General features: G+C 32.6%; 1 protein-coding gene and 1 long non-coding RNA gene across 2 annotated transcripts in view; both read right to left on the bottom strand.

Moving 5' to 3' along the window:
* Positions 1–17,442, bottom strand: part of LOC143070612 (fibrinogen-like protein 1) — a 355,424-nt gene extending 337,982 nt beyond the window's left edge. The window contains exon 1 of the mRNA XM_076244844.1: positions 17,097–17,442. Coding sequence (XP_076100959.1) covers positions 17,097–17,417 — 321 coding nt within the window. The 5' untranslated portion in view covers positions 17,418–17,442. The remainder of the gene's footprint in view (positions 1–17,096) is intronic.
* On the bottom strand, positions 4,872–8,641 carry LOC143070611 (uncharacterized). The gene is made up of 2 exons (XR_012976597.1): positions 8,574–8,641; positions 4,872–5,072 (listed from the first exon to the last, which is right to left on the bottom strand). It is a non-coding gene; the product is annotated as an uncharacterized LOC143070611 (long non-coding RNA).
* Positions 17,443–17,714: the final 272 nt, after the last annotated feature.

Raw genomic sequence — 17,714 nt, 5'->3', positions numbered from 1 at the left:
TGACCAGTTTAACGTTTCTTTACGAAAAAATCACTTTATACATGCACACAGACATGCTAATTAGTTCGTAATAACAACTCACAAGTTCATTAAACCTAAAATACCTTCGGGGATACTCTGCCACTCTGTGTTTGTTTAATTAAATCATGCAAATAATTAATTATATTTTATTGTTTTGATTGGTATTGATCGATTTTGACAGGTAATTTTTAGATACAAATTTACTAACGAGCCTTCAAAAAGCGTTCGGAATTCGGTGTTGACAGGGTTCGGTTTTTTCAGGTTAGATTAACGTTAATTAATAGGGAAATTGTGTGGGACTTTGAAAATTGTTCGGTTTAAACTGAAATTCGGTTTTATCAGGGTTCGGTTTACCCAGGTTTCACTGTATGTAGATGTGCATATTGACAGGAAATTATAAGTCATTATTTTTTCTTATACAATTTTTTTTTTTCTTACATTTATTCAATTTCTCCAGTGACAATGTGGGGACGTGGGGTATGTGAGCGTGCTCACTAAGGTTCTTTAATTTTATATGCTTAGACTTCATAAAGTTATCCTTAATGTGAAAATGTCCTTAAGACCTTAGTAGTAGTCCTAAAGTTGGGACCACCATTAGGGCATCTCTTAAAATAAGATCGTTTCAATAACATGGCTAAGAGCAAAAAAAATCTCCTACGATGGTCTTGGGACATGTCTTAGTCCTAAGACACATTCGATGACACGACCCCAGGTCACTACAATTTAATTTATTTATCTATAATGTACGCTTGCGTTAAACAATGGAAATTAACACTGTATATTATAATTCTGTTGACTGGTAAAGAAGAATTTTACAAGCCTGTCGAAAGAAATTGTACAAGCCAATTCCGTAGAAATTATTGTATAGCGTGAAGATTGTATGTTTTTCTTGTATATGTTTCGACATTTTACAGATCGTTTTCAAAACTCCATTTCATTACTCTGTAATATTTTCCACTGAACATACACAAAACACTTTTAAGGATAATTATATAAAAACCGCGCCCAATAGTCAATAGTGTCCTGGTTTTGATTCCAAAATATGTAGTCATACTTGAATGCAAATGTTTTAGCTCACCTGACACCAGGGCTAGGTGAATAATTCTCATCATTTGTCGTGCGTTAACTTTTACAAACATAAAAAAGAAAATGTGGTATGATTGCCATGCAATGAGACAACTCTCCACAAGAAACCAAAATGACACTGAAATTAACAACTTTAGGTCACCGTACGGCCTTCAACAATTAGCAAAGCCCATAACGCATAGTCAGCTAAGAAAGGCACCAAAATGACAATGTAAAAAAATGAAACACTTAAACAAAAGACACCGGTACGTCTAAACACCGCTCAGGACGTCCTGAGTGCACTCAGAACATACAAACTGCACTCAGGACATGAAATATATGTTTTAGTGTGTTGTGAAGGTATGCATTCGATAGATAATATAACTCTTCATCTAATAATTTTTGTTTTGATAAAATCATTTTAGCATTTTAACATTTAAGGAGTTATCGAAGTTTTCATCGGCCGTTTTTGTGAAATATGTAAGGCATGACCTAGGATTATATATATTCAATACCAATTATCAGGTTTATTTTGCCTAGCCAGTCAAGGTCGTTAAAAACTTCCATTTGTTGTTGTTTATTAGGTCATTTGGTCTTTAATAGTTAGGAGTTATTAGTGATGGTACTAACCGCATACAAGTAAGCTTGGCAAACAAACAAAATAAGATGTCTTTTGAAATATAAAAAAAACAATGAAGATATATTGTTTTAGAAAAAACCCGCTAAATAAACATTTTTCTTTTTGTTTGTAATAATTAAAGACAGTCGAGAAATATGAGAAATCTACATATATAGTTTGGAAATTTTAATTCAATAGACCACTTTCGTGTTCATCCGTCACCGGAAAAAAACTCGTCAATTATACGCGCCTTTATGACGTCATTTACCAGATAGAGGGGATCGCCTGTATCCCTGCACTATTAACGTTCATCAAGCGTCTTAGTGATCGTCATTATGCAGGATAAACTAGAAATAATGCTTGTTATATAGGTACTTAATGACAATTCCGAATGACAGTAGTGCTGATTGTCAATTTTGAGAATTCAATTTGCCGAATACTGCGTACAATATATAAGTATAGTTTTCCAACCACTCGCTCAATATTGGAATGGAAGTGACAACGCCCCTAAACGCACAAATGACGTTCACTAAAACTAGAGTTTTTGACGGAAATGCATCGAACTCGAAAGTTGTCTATTCATTTAATTTCATTAACTTAATAGAAACAAAACATATCGTTATTTAATATTTTATTTGTATGGATTTTCGTACACTATATTTTATTTTAATTTCGTGCGATGAAAATTTTAGTTTTATTCTTGCTTCAAAAATTAGGAATTTTTATTATTAGATGTATTAACGACTAACTTCTTTCGATGACAGAAACCAACCCGCGTCTGCATACACTCCAAAATTCATTTTTGATGGGGGAGTGTTATGACGACAAACGCTCGAGAGCTGTAACCGAGGTGTTGAATAATGGACATTCATTTAACTGTCTCACGACTTTGGTACTGATTATGCTACCTGTCATCGTTATTACTACGTCAGAAACTCGTAGACTAGTACGCCATCATCGTTGTTAGCGGGCTATCAAGCTAACCAACCTGGGCCTGAAAGTAGCCGTTGTGAAGTACAAAAGAAACATCAAAAGAGTAAACAAACCAAAAATAACTCAGCATAACCAAGATGGCCGCGCACCAAAATAGCGGCCTTCAACCTGTTGCTGATTACCAAGGATTTGTATAGTAAGTCTTACTATACAAATCCTTGTGATTACCAACTGCAGAAAATATCTAAAGCTCACCAATTGCCCGCGGGATGTATATCCAGTCAATGTCGTTAAACACTTCCATCATCATCATGTTAAACCACGTACAACAAGATCAAAGCCACAAACATGATAAGCAGAAAACATTATTATAGTCCATTTGCCAATTCCCGACCCTGTAATTAGATACCTTTTTTTAGTTGTCTCCATTATGAGGGACAATTTTTTTTTTTATTACAATGGAGAGCTAGCAGGAACAGCAAATTTACCTGTGCGTAATCTTAGATTTTGAAATCTTTTAATTACATTAATTTGTTGTTTAGATACATACTTACGACATCAGAAATTATTGTTAAAAACTTCCAAGTGCTCCACGAAACCTCTTTCTAAATTATTAACATCTATTTTATCAGCAATCAAAGATGGGCTTCAAAGTTATTGTGAAACTGCCTATTCTAGAGGTGGCGTGAATCAGATGTGGATACTTAAAAATTCCAAAGATCTTTTAGAGTACATACAATCTTACTCTCTTTCATCTTGTAACAGTGTTAAAACATTTAACTTTTCTACTCTTTACACAAGTATTCCACATTCCAAACTAAAAGACGAAAGAGTTGGTATTATTTTGCTTCATAAAAAAGAATGGCCAACGTAGATACAAGTATCTTGTCTTAGGGAGGGATAAATCATACTTTGTAAAGAATCACTCTGATTCAGACAAAAAATTCTCTGAAACCGATATTATCAAGATGCTTGATTTCTTGATTGACAACATATTTGTAACGTTTGGAGGACGTGTTTTTCAACAGACTGTCGGCATCCCAATGGGAACAAACTGTGTCCCTCTACTTGCCGACTTGTTTATTTATTATTATGAAGCTGACTTCATGCAGGAACTTCTTAGGAAGAAAGATAAGAAGTTAGCAATATCCTTTAACTCTACTGTCCGCTATATAGATGACGTTCTTTCACTAAACAATTCAAAATTTGGTGACTATGTGGAACGCATCTATCCCATCGAATTGGAGATAAAGGATACTACAGATACAGTTAAGTCGGCTTCATATCTTGACTTACATCTAGAAATTGACAATGAGGGTCGGTTGAAAACAAAACTTTACGACAAAAGAGATGATTTCAGCTTTCCAATTGTGAACTTTCCATTTCTAAGTAGCAACATTCCAGCAGCACCTGCATACGGGGTATATATCTCCCAATTGAAACGATATTCCCGTGCTTGCATTTCCTATCATAATTTTCTTGATAGAGGGTTACTGCTCACAAGGAAGCTATTAAACCAAGAGTTCCCAATGGTGAAGTTTAAATCATCCCTTCATAAATTTTACGGACGCCATCACGAGTTGGTTGACCGTTATGGAATAACCCTTTCATGAATGTGACCTACCGAATTAGACTATTTACCGGATTTGTAATCACATAAGCAACACGACGGGTGCCACATGTGGAGCAGGATCTGCTTACCCTTCCGGAGCACCTAAGATCACCCCTAGTTTTTGGTGGGGTTCGTGTTGTTTATTCTTTAGTTTTCTATGTTGTGTCATGTGTACTATTGTTTTTCTGTTTGTTTTTTTCATTTTTAGCCATGGCGTTGTCAGTTTGTTTTATATTTATGAGTTTGACTGTCCCTTTGGTATCTTTCGTCCCTCTTGTTGTTTAGATAAATACTTACGACATCAGAAATTATTTTTCATACAAAATTAGTTTAACCGCCGATACATCATTTTCAATCCATCATACTTTGCATTGGCAAAAGCCAAATTGTCCGGTATGGAACCAGTCTCAGATTAACAAAGGGAAGTAATTTGTTTAAAAAGTTTGTAATAACAGAATCAAATCGGACCAAACATTTTGCCTTATTTTGCATTAGAAATGCACAGAAGACTAAGTTGATGATATACATGCATTGGTTTAAGAATGGGATAAACATTACTTTTAACGAGTGACTCACTTTAAATATTGGTTTTATCGTGCAAAAAACCAAAAAAGAAGACAATTTTCATTCCAAATGTAATTAAGATTAATTGTATCGATGTATACCACCAGGACCAGTGCATCTATCCATTTTCAATGATTTTAATCTGAGGAATCTGCTCTAATTTCTGCATGATGACATTTTCAACCTTTCAAGCAACTGTGAAGTGCTGCAATATATTTTTAAGCAGCACATAAACAGTTATTAGAGAGGTACTTTCAGCTGAAACGAGAAAATATATTAGTTTTGAAAAAACACTTTATACACTAAATAAAACATTTCAGTATCTCTTTTTATAATTTTTTTTTAGTGTTATAATATTTTTTTTGAATTTTACATTTGTTAGAGATACATGAGGTACCGGTACCTTATCCCGGCCTCGTGTTTCTTGTTTGTACACCTGATTTCTCTCACAGTCTATTAAAAAATAAACAGGGACTAAATTTAAAGTCAGTCCAGAGATTTAAAAAAAAACATGTGTTCCAGGGTTCACGTTCCCATTTTCTTGCCCACTCTTCATGTTCTTTGTATGTACTTCATGTCCAGGTAAATGAAATGTGAGGTGAATATCAACTAAGGTGTGATCAAGTATAAAAAATCAAATGACACTCTCTCTAAAAGAACAGATATTATGAAACCATATAAAATTTTAGTTCCAGGAAAATATCTTAAGAAGGTGGAAATAAAATTATGTTATGTTTGTTCTAAAGAACTTATTACCATTCAAAGAAGGGAACAAGTATTATGGGAACAACAATCATGTTCACACCACTATGAGAATAAAAAGTTTTCTGGCTTTTGGCTTCAGTTAAGATCTGTCATACACTAGATGTGTAAAAGTTAAATGCATTTTGTGTTTCAGAAAGATAATTTCTACAGGGGCGGAAGCCATATACATTATAAGATAAAGAACTTGTGTTATGATGAATCTTGAAAAATAAGTGATGAAAACTGCATTAATATGACCTCAATTGGAGATATAACCCAGAGCCCAGAGGTGGATTTAAGGGGGAGCAGGGTGTTATTTCTGAACAATTGGTGGAATATAAAGGGAACACAGACGGATCAACCCATTTTAAAAAGGGGTTCCTAACCCGGGACAAAAAGGGGGGATTATATAGGGAACACAAAATCTTACCGCTTTTGAATCCGCCACTGTGGAATCACTGAAGAATGACTAGAGAGGGCTCCTACTTTATGAAAATTTCTAGATCCGCCCGGGTCTGTGATAAATTTAAATCTAAATAAGCTATTGTTATTTATTACATTAAGTAGGTCAACAGCTCATCTAGCTAATAAATATGTTGTTGTGCCTTTTTATGTATATGGCTCGTTGTAGATTAACATCTAAGAAATAGTTAAATTCATGTTTATGATTTGTGTCATTATTGTTTCATTATTGTAACAATTATAAAAATCATTGTAATAACGTATTTAAGCACGTGAGATTCATTGCTATAAAAAAAATAAACAGCTTACACCCGACGTCTTGTGTGGAATTTTATGCAATAATCATAAATAGTTTCTGAGGAAGTTTTAAGCAATAACCATTTATTGTTTTTGAGACACGGCGGGACATGTGAACCCCCTCCTTCCCACCCTGTTTTTGTTTACAAATATCACTAAAATAAAATTTTGAATCAAACCAAAAAGTATACAGATCTTTAGATTAGTATAACAAAGAAGTGTGTACAGTTTCAAGCAATAATCATAAATTGGTTTTGAGCTACGGCGCGACATGTAAAAAAACCCTCCCCTGTTTTACAAAATACTCAATAACTCAAAAATAAAATTTTGAGTCATCACCAAAAAGTATACAGATCTTTAGATTAATATAACAAAGAAGTGTGTAAAGTTTTAAGCAATAATCATAAATTGTTTTTTGAGATACGGCGCGACATGTAAAAAAACCCTCCCCGTTTTAACAAAATACTCAAAAACTCAAAAAGGAAATTTTGAATCATCACCAAAAAGTATACAGATATTAAGATTAATATAACTAAGAAGTGTGTAAAGTTTTAAGCAATAATCAAGAAACGTTTTTGAGATACGGTGCGACATGTGAAAAAAAGCACACCCCTGTTTTAGTTACAAAGTGCCGTAACTCAAAAAGTTTAAATCTTATTTTCACCAAAAAGTATACAGATCATTTGACCATCATAAGAAACAACTATATTAAGTTTCATGAAATTTGGATAAGTCGTTCTCAAGTTACGGTGCGACATGTTTACGCCGGACAGACGGACAGACGGACGGACAGACGGACGGACACCAGACATTTGTATACCATAATACGTCCCGTCAAAATTTTGACGGGCGTATAAAAAAACCTTTTAACGAGGCGTATATTGGTTTATTAAATATATCTTTTTAAACTAAGAAAGTTGGTTTTACTTAATTTAAACAAAACATTAAGGTATCTTACACTTTATCTATTTCATAAATAAAAAACAATATCTATATAATTATATATCGTTACAGTTTATGTATAGAGGGGAAATGCATACTTAAACTCCGTGCCTACTTTGGTGTTTGTACACCTGATTTCTCTAATATGACCTCAATTGGAGATATAACCCAGAGCCCAGAGGGAGATTTAAGGGGGTGCAGGGAACTATTTCTGAAAAATTGGTTGAATATAAAGGGAACACAGGCGGATCAAGCCATTTTAAAAAGGGGTTCCTAACCCAGGACAAAAAAGGGGGGATTATATAGGGAACACACAATCTTACCGCTTTTGAATCCGCCACTGTGGAATCACTGAATAATGACTAGAGAGGGCCCCTACTTTATGAAAATTTCTAGATCCGCCGGGGTCTGTGATAAATTTAAATCTAAATAAGCTATTGTTATTTATTACGTTAAGTAGGTCAACAGCTCATCTAGCTAATAAATATATTGTTGTGCCTTTTTATGTATATGGCTCTGATCTGGTTGTAGATTAACATCTAAGAAATAGTTAAATTCATGTTTATGATTTGTGTTATTATTGTTTCATTATTGTAACAACTATAAAAATCATTGTATTAACGTATTTAATCACGTGAGATTCATTGCAATAGAAAAACCTTTTAACGAGGCGTATATCGGTTTATTAAATATATCTTTTTAAACTAAGAAAGTTGGTTTTACTTAATTTAAACAAAAAATTAAGGTATCTTACACTTTATCTATTTCATAAATGAAAAGCAATACATATATAAAAATATATCGTTACAATTTATGTATAGAGGGAAATGCATACTTAAACCCCGTGCCTACTTTGGTGTTTGTACACCTGATTTCTCTAATATGACCTCAATTGGAGATATAACCCAGAGCCCAGAGGTAGATTTAAGGGGGCGCAAGGTTCTATTTCTGAAAAGTGGTTGAATATTAAGGGAACACAGGCGGATCAAGCCATTTTAAAAAGGGGTTCCCAACCCAGGACAAAAAAGGGGGGATTATATAGGGAACACACAATCTTACCGCTTTTGAATTCGCCACTGTGGAATCATTGAAAGTTGACTAGAGAGGGCCCCTACTTTATGAAAATTTCTAGATCCGCCAGGGTCTGTGATAAATTTAAATCAAAATAAGCTATTGTTATTTATTACGTTAAGTAGGTCAAGAGCTCATCTAGCCAAAAATAACAACTAAATGCATTTAATACCTATCTATTATATCTATTATACTGACAATAAACAAATAATACAAATAAAATCCTATTTGGAATTCTCATACCTTGATAAACTCGTAATATAGTGTAAATCTCAAAATATATAACTTCCATTTTCTACAGCCTGTACATGATATCAAATGTCCTTCACATTACATGTGACGTATTTAATCACGTGAGATTCATTGCTAGAAAAGAAAACCCTTTTAACGAGGCGTATATATCGGTTTATTAAATATATCTTTTTAACTAAGAAAGTTGGCTTTATATAATTTAACCAAAAATTAAGGTATTTTACACTTTATCTATTTCATAAATAAAAAGCAATATATATATCAGTTTAAATGAGAAATATATGATTAAAGACCGTGCACTCTTAAGTTATATGTTTGAAGCAAGCGCATAGGTCATCATATATACGCCTTGAAATTTCGAAGTGTCGGCATTTCACGAAAATAAACGCAATTGAGCTAATTTTTGGTGCATGTGGAAGATAATGTAAAAGCCTTTAAGACTAATACCGTAATTCAATGAACAAATAAGTTTTTCATAGAGAAATATATCGCTACAGTTTAAGTATGCAGGGAAATGCATAGTTAAACCCCGTGCCTACTTTGGTGGTCATTTTTACGCACGAAATGCTGACTTTTACGCCAATAATTGATATATATATATATATATATATATATATATATATATTTTACATCCAGTTGGGTCATTTTGTTTAGAAAAATGTCTCATTTCCAAGTTTAAATGTCAAACCTCTCTGTTCAAAAGTAAAATCACAAAAATACTGAACTCCGAGGATAATTCAAAACGGAAAGTCCCCAATCAAATGGCAAAATCAAAAGCTCAATCACATCAAACGAATTGACAATGATTGTCATATTCCTCACTTGGAACAGGCATTTACTTACGTAGAAAATAGTGGATTGAACCTGGTTTTACAGCGCTAAACCTCTCCCGTGAATGACAGTTGCACCAAATTCCCCTATATTGACAACCATGCGTCAAAGATGTGTCAAAAGATTGAGTTAATATCTGTCAATTTGCAAGTGAAAAACATCTAAATGGAAGTGAGAAATATCGAGTTTGAAGTTAAATATGGTCAACACGTAACTGGAAAATGTACATTAGGAACATCGAAATGTCACATTGTGTGCCTTAAAAACTTCTTTAAGGTAATATTTTAACTATTCAGAAGCGTTCGGAACGTGTAAATACGTCAACTGATTTTGTTTGACATCGGAAATATACCTATGTCACATTGTTATATGCCAAAGACGATATATAACAGTTTTGCAGATTTGTTCTTTTATTGCATTTTTCGTAAAACTTGACTTTTCTGTCGCAAATATCCGTTTCGCGTCGCAATGTTTTCTCAATTTGAACAGTAAAATAGCCGTTTTTCCAAGGACAAGCTTAAAATACAATATAGTTTTTTCCTAAGTAGAATGTTGCTTAACGTCCTTGGTGCATCTCTTTATGGTCCAAGGCCACAGTTATCGTCCTTTGGTTTTCGTTGTCTACGAATATAGTCCCTAGAGTGAACAGTGTATAACTTGGTTTTTTAATTTGATACACTTTACCAATTAATTTCTTGGTATTTAATGCATGCAATATTAAGTAGGGGGATGAAATTACATGTTAAAAAATTTTGGGTGCTGAATCTTTATGTTGAAAAGTGATGTGGTCCGGTTTAAAAAGGTCAAATTTTATTACGTCCGAAGCTTTCAAACTTAAGTACCGGTCTTTGTAAGAATCATGCAGGTTCCTGTTGATGGGCGATTTATGACCCCTCTTCAAATGTCTTTATATTTTGTTTATGATGAAGGTATGGTATGAAAATAAGTTTTCTGTATTAATTTTTTCTTTTCAACCTTGGTTGCCATGGAAACCATCCTTACAAAATTTTGCCTAAATACGTCCATAAGTAGCCTTTGAAAATTGAAATATAATGGATTTTAAAGAATCATAGAAATAAAGTTAATCAAAACAAACAATATGTATATTTACAGTATTGACAAACACAACCCCAAACTATACAAAAACGTTAAAATTTTGAATTTACTAAATAGTTTGTTTCCATAGCAACCATTTAAAAATGTGTTAAAATTCGAAAATGAAAAATTTCAAAAACTTTAAAATTTTAAATCTGTTTATCTCCCAAGACCAACAATACCATGACATGTCATTGACAAATTTTGAAAGACCACATTCTATATATTAAGAAAATAAAAAGAAAGTCGTGTGTTTTTTTTTCTTTAAAAAAAACACACGAAATTTGGTAATTATAAATGAGAAACTATGATTGATAGAGATATTTTTGTAGAGAAGGACATTTTTTTTCTTTCTGGGCATCGTGCCCCCCCCCTTTTTTTTCAAAATTCAAAAAATTATTAAAAAATTTAAAAGATGGAATTCAATTGTGAACATTTTGAGCATTAAAACATGAAATTTCTTCAAAGGGTGAGGGCAATAATAGAACCCCCTACACCATTTTTATATATTAGATTTTTTTTTAGAAATGGGGAATGTGTCAAAGAGAGAACAACCCAAACATAAATTTAAAATCTTTAGATGCTATAACATGGTCTTTAAAATTGACTCTAAAGAACCTGAATCGATCACCTGTAATTTTTGGTTAAATCTTGCATCAATGATTATTTGTCCCTTCAATATATATCAATGAGTGGCTTAACAATTCCATTTAAATGTTCTTTGTATCTGTCGTTTTTTTCTTCAAAAGCAAACAATGAATTTTACCCCTATGTTCCATTTTAGCCATAGTGGCTAAGTTTCTTGAAGTACAAGGAAATAAAAAACTAAATTTATACAAGATTATAACTCCCAAGTTGGGCTGAAATTGATTAAGCATATTCAAAAGAAGATTTTTATTAAAGGAAGCAAACTAGATGAACAAATTGTGAAAAATTTCTTTAAAGGGCTATAACTCCATAAGGAGTCAATTGACAATTCTGGTCATATAAACTTATTTGTAGATCCTACTTTGCTGAAAGTTGTGCTGTTAACAGTTTATCTTTGTCATTAATAATATTCAAGATAATAACCAAAACTGCAAAATTTCCGTACAATTAACAATTTAGTGACAGCAACCCAACAATGGGTTGTTAGATTCATCTGAAAATTTGCTCTTAAAAGGCTTTAGTGTTTGAGATATGAGCTACACACTGCATTTTACCTCTATGTTCTTATTTTACCCATGGCGGCCATGTTTTTTTACAAAATAGAAAATAGAACACAAACTTTATTCTAGATATCCTAAGGATCATTCAGTTTATAAGTTTTACTGGAATTGGTTCAGTAGTTTCAGTGGAAATGTTTCAAATATTTTACACCGGAAAGATGACAACGGAAGCAAAGTGATGGCAAAATTCACAGTTCCTTTGAAACGGTAACCTAAACAAACTACGTCCGTTCTATCAGAAATAAACTGAAAATAAAAAATAAAAAATTTGTACCATCGAGAGCGCTAACAAGGCCACTTTCCATAAATTTTAATATATTTAAGGGTCATAACTCTTTAAAAAAAAGTCAATTGTCCATGATTATAGAACTCATCCGAGATATTGTTGATATTAATCTAGTGTATAAGTTTCATTAAAAATCTGGCAAGAATTGTACATGTGGGAGCGTTAACGGGGCTATTTTCCATAAATTTATTATTTTCAAGGGTTATAACTGTTTTTATAAAAGTCGATTGACCACCAATATCTAACTTGTTTGAGATATTGCTTATAATAACCTAAAGTATTAGTTTCGTAAAAATCTGACATAATTTGTACATGTGCGAGCGCTGCAAGGACAGCCAGATGGACACAAGGACGGATGGCAATCAAAATTTTAAGCAGACCATGTTTAAACAAAAAAAATTAAGTTCTAATTTCAATTTTTTTTAATTGAAAATTTTTTGGTCGTATATTGGTATCACGTTGGCGTCGTCGTCATCCGAAGACATTTGGTTTTCGCACTCTAACTTTAGTAAAAGTAAATAGAAATCTATGAAATTTAAACACATAGTTTATGACCATAAAAGAAAGGTTGGGATTGATTCTTGGTGTTCTGGTCCCAACAGTTTAGGAATTAGGGTAACAAAAGGGCCCAAATAAGCATTTTTCTTGGTTTTCGCACAATAACTTTAGTATAAGTAAAAAGAAATCTATGAAATTTTAACATAAGGTTTCTATGACCACAACAGGAAGGTTGGGATTGATTTTGGGAGTTTTAGTCCCAACAGTTTAGGAATTAGGGGCCAAAAACAGGTCCCAAATAAGCATTTTTCTTGGTTTTTGCATAATAACTTAAGCATAAGTTAATAGAAATCTATGAAATTTTAACACAAGGTTTATAACCACAAAAGGAAGGTTTGGATATTGATTTTGGGAGTTTTGGTCCCAACGAATTAGGGTCCAAAAGGGTCCAAAATTAAACTTTGTTTGATTTCATCAAAAAAATAATTATTGGGGTTCTTTGATATGCCAAATCTAACCGTGTATTCAGATTCTAAATTTTTGGTCCTGTTTTCAATTGGTCTACATTAAGGTCAAAAGGGTCCAAAATTAAACTTAGCTTGATTTTAACAAAAAGTGAATTCTTGGGGTTCTTTGATATGCTGAATCTAAACATGGTCATAGATTTTTGATTATGGGCCCAGTTTTCAAGTTGGTCCAAATCGGGGTCCAAAATTATTATGTTAAGTATTGTGCAATACCTCTGCGGTCGTATAAAGCTGCGACTGCGGAGCATCTGGTTTATTTATAAAAATACTATTTTTGATATAACAAAAATAAAAAAATAAAATATTTTTTTTGTCTTAAATCAGTGGTTTTGATAAGATATAACACTCTGTAAAGATTAGACAAATGGGACAGTTTTAATCTTGGTACAGTGTTGCCAATTTCATTATCTATGGAAAATACATTGCCTTGTATCGTTTCTTTTGTGGACTAGTATACTATTGCGCAGAGTCAGATTATGTACACATAATGGCTGTTACTATTTACCTCCCATGTAAATCGACATGTATCGAAACCTTTATGCAAACACTTATTTGTCACTATGTCGATTTAACTGTGCTAAAATTGAAATTGAAGAAGAACTACAGAACCTTTCTTTTTATTCTAATATACAATAATCTAACTTATCTAAAAGATTTGAAATAAATGCGGAATGTGTCCATTGGACACAGATGATGCTCCCGCTTCCATATCATAAAAGTTATAAACGGTTATTTTTGAGATACGGTGCGACATGTAAAAAAACCCTCCCCTGTTTAACAAAATACTCAATAACTCCAAAATAAAGTTTTGAATCATCACCAAAAGAGTATACAGATCTTTAGATTAGATTAATATAACAAAGAAATGTGTAAAGTTTTAAGCAATAATCATAAATTGTTTTTGAGATACAACACAACATGTAAAAAAAAACCTCCCCCTTTTTTACAAAATACTCAATAACTCAAAAATAAAATTTTGAATCATCACCAAAAAGTATACAGATATTAAGATTAATATAACTAAGAAGTGTTTAAAGTTTTAAGCCATAATCAAGAATCGTTGTTGAGATACGGCGCGACATGTGAAAAAACACACCCCTGTTTTAGTTACAAAGTACCGTAACTCAAAAAGTTTTAATCTTATTTTCACCAAAAAGTATACAGATCATTTGACCATCATAAGAAACAACTGTGTTAAGTTTCATGAAATTTGGATAAGTCGTTCTCAAGTTACGGTGCGACCTGTTTACGCCGGACAGACAGACGGACAGACGGACGGACAGACGGACGGACGGACACCGGACATTTGTATACCATAATACATCCCGTCAAAATTTTGACGGGCGTATAAAAATACAGCAACTTTTTCCCTCTATAAAGAGGCATTGCATAGAACAGTGAAAGTTACACCACCAAAATTCAAAGTTGATCTGCATTTGGTGGTTTTAAGCATTGTGTATAATTTTAATAACATCTGGTAAAGACAAACTAAAGTTAGAGAACAGAAACGGAAATTCAGCAATATTTCTATTTGTAAAGGGGCATAACTCTTGGACGGTTTAAGTGACACCACCAAACTAAGTCTTGTTTTATGGTAATAAGCAATGTGATTAAGTTTCATAACATTTGGTTGATGCAAACTAAAGATAGAGAACAGAAACCAACATTGGGACATACTGACGGACGGACAAGGGTAAACCTTAATGCCCCCTCCGCCACTGCGGGGGCATAAAAATATGTAAATATAGCAATTGATTAAATTAGGCAAAATTCAAGAATAGTCATTGCACATGGTTGTCATAAAGGTTTGAGAATCAAAACAGTATACAATAGTTCGGACCAGCAAACTTTCCTCAGGGCCACAAGGAAAATATTTTTGAGAACCATAAAAAAACGCGATTATTCTGCGGTATACAAATAATAATTCAGTTAGGTTTTAAAAAAAATAATAGACAAGCTGTCCTTTTCCACCATATACAATAGAAACATTGACAAATTCTTGCACAATTTAATGTAGATCGTTGGTATATATTTCTTCAGATAGAACATGTAGAATTTGTATGCCCCCACTGTAGCAAAGGGAGCATTAAGTTGTACCCTTGTCTGTAAGTACGTCCGTTCCAGAGTTCCCTTATACAAATGGAAAAAAATGCTGACTTTTTTGTTTCCGTTCTCTAACTTAAGTTTGCCACAACCAAATGTTTTGAAACTTATATACAATGCTTATTTCTATAAAATTCAGAACAGTTAGAATGTTATTGGTGTAACAGGTACTGTCAATAAGTTATGCCCCTTTAAAAATGGAAAAAATGCTGAATTTTCCGTTTCCGTTCTCTTTTTTTCGTCTGTCTGACATAGTTCATCTTACCCTGACCTCATTTTCTTAGAACATTGATAATGTTAAGTTAATATGATACTTGTATTAAAATCTTTACATAACACTTACAGAGTTTCAAAAGTAATTCAATTATAAATAAAACCAACCAGACATTTCAGGGTGAGTCTTCTTGTTTATCAGATCTTAGTCTAGGGTTAAAGTTTTGAAAGCATCAATCTGTTTCAAAAACCAACAATGAGTTGCATTAAATTGTTACTGTAACTTCTTTATAGCCATTTTGAAAGAGAAAGTATCCTGAGCTATTTCTTTTAAATTTCATTAAGATTTGTTTTATAGATAATCATGTTATGCTCATTGTTGAAGGATATACGGTGATCTGTGGTTGTTTATTTCTATGTCTTTGCTCTCTGGTTGAGAGTTAATTGTCGCATTGACAATTACAACACATCCTCTTATCTTTATACATAGACTTACTAGTAATTAAGTTTTGGATTCAACTTTATTCTTTTTCACTGACAGCATCAGTCTTAGACACGACAACGGGTTATGCGTATTACCATTTTTTTTAAAACTTCTGAGAAATCTTACATATAAGATTGAAGGGAGGGGGTACATTAGAAGTTGTGTTATGCTTAAATTCTTAAAATACTTAGTTCACAAGTAAACACAATGAGATACCACATTTCTTTCAACAAATTTTATAATTTTGAAAAAAAAAAAAAAAAAAAAAATCGAAAAAAAAGGGGGGTGCACCATACCCAGAGTGATGATTTTTCATTTTGTACAAGTATATCTTCATTTATCATATATTCTCGTTTAAAATTAACAAATTTGTGTCAGAATTGCACATATGAGTGGAATGTTTTAGCTTTTTAAGTTCAAAATTTTTGATTATTCATCTGATTGTTAATCTGAATTTTGGTGAAAATTGACAATTTTTGACTAAATTTTTTTTTTTTAAGAAAAATAAACACACGACTTTCTTTTTATTTTCTTAATATATAGAATGTGGTCTTTCAAAATTTGTCAATGACATGTCATGGTATTGTTGGTCTTGGGAGATAAACAGATTTAAAATTTTAAAGTTTTTGAAATTTTTCATTTTCGAATTTTAACACATTTTTAAATGGTTGCTATGGAAACAAACTATTTAGTAAATTCACAATTTTAATGTTTTCATATAGTTTTGAGTTTTGTTTGTCAATACTGTAAATATACATATCCTTTGTATTGATTAACTTTATTTCTATGTGACTTTAAAGTCCCTTATTTTATATTTTCAAAAAGGGTATTTTTTCACATATTCAGGCAAAATGTTGATTTGATGGTTACCATGGCAACGGGCATAATACAGGGAAAATAAAGACAGAATTTTGACCATCTACCAAAGTTCTCATGATATAGGGCAAAAAAAATTACTTCTGTGACATGCCATGAATCACCTTCTGCATGATTTTTACAAAGACCGGTACTTAATTTTAGACCCCTTAAAACAGAATTGTTGAGATGGAGCTAGTAGAAGTTTCTAATTTTGATATTATTTGTCTCACTAGTAGTTCACTAGAAGTTCACCACACTGTAAAAATCTTTTTTTACATTTTTTTTAATTTGAATTTATTGTCTAAAAGAAATGCACTACGAAATAACTGTGTTCTCGGGCCATATATCAAATTTTTGTTCTCTTTTCTGTCTTCTGTCGCTAACAAATAACGTTTCTGATATTATACCTACCCCTCTGTAATGATCAACTTCCACATATATAAATCCGACCTCGTTCAAGAAGTCACTAGAAGAGACATATGGTGGTTGGTAGTTCATTTCGCAACGTAATAAATGTCTGTTATAGTTGTAAGAATGACATCTTGGTCTCCGGATACATTTGTCAAAACACATCCTTGGGGATATGTTTTCAAATGTACTAATTCTGTATCTATCGAATTTCGTATCCAACCTGTCTGGGTTTATACGAAAAATTCCAGATTTGTATTGTTCTGTGGATACTAGAAGCATGTTACCTAAAAGAAGCAACAATCGTCCAAAAATGAATAACATGTCGTTAGTAAGCTCTAAAAGCGTCCAGATTCTTTAAACGAATGTTTATGGATGCTATTTTATTTATTCTTTAATGCCTTTCACCGTCCTTCAAATGAGTATGCGTAGTTGTACATGTGATATATATTCTAAAGACCTCCGAGAATCGTATTCCCAATTATCCAATCATGAGCGCTAACATGTGTAGTTAAAGTATTGCTACGGATGAATATTGCAAAGTCGGTCCCGGTTCGTCACTTTGAGTAGTCCTATTATAATTACTTCAATTAATCAGCTTATGAATAAAGTGGCAAACAC

This window comes from Mytilus galloprovincialis, chromosome 4 (assembly GCF_965363235.1).
Source record: "Mytilus galloprovincialis chromosome 4, xbMytGall1.hap1.1, whole genome shotgun sequence".
Lineage (NCBI taxonomy): Eukaryota > Metazoa > Mollusca > Bivalvia > Mytilida > Mytilidae > Mytilus > Mytilus galloprovincialis.
Note: the sequence above shows the minus strand (reverse complement) of the source record. Positions and strands in the feature narration are given on the sequence as shown.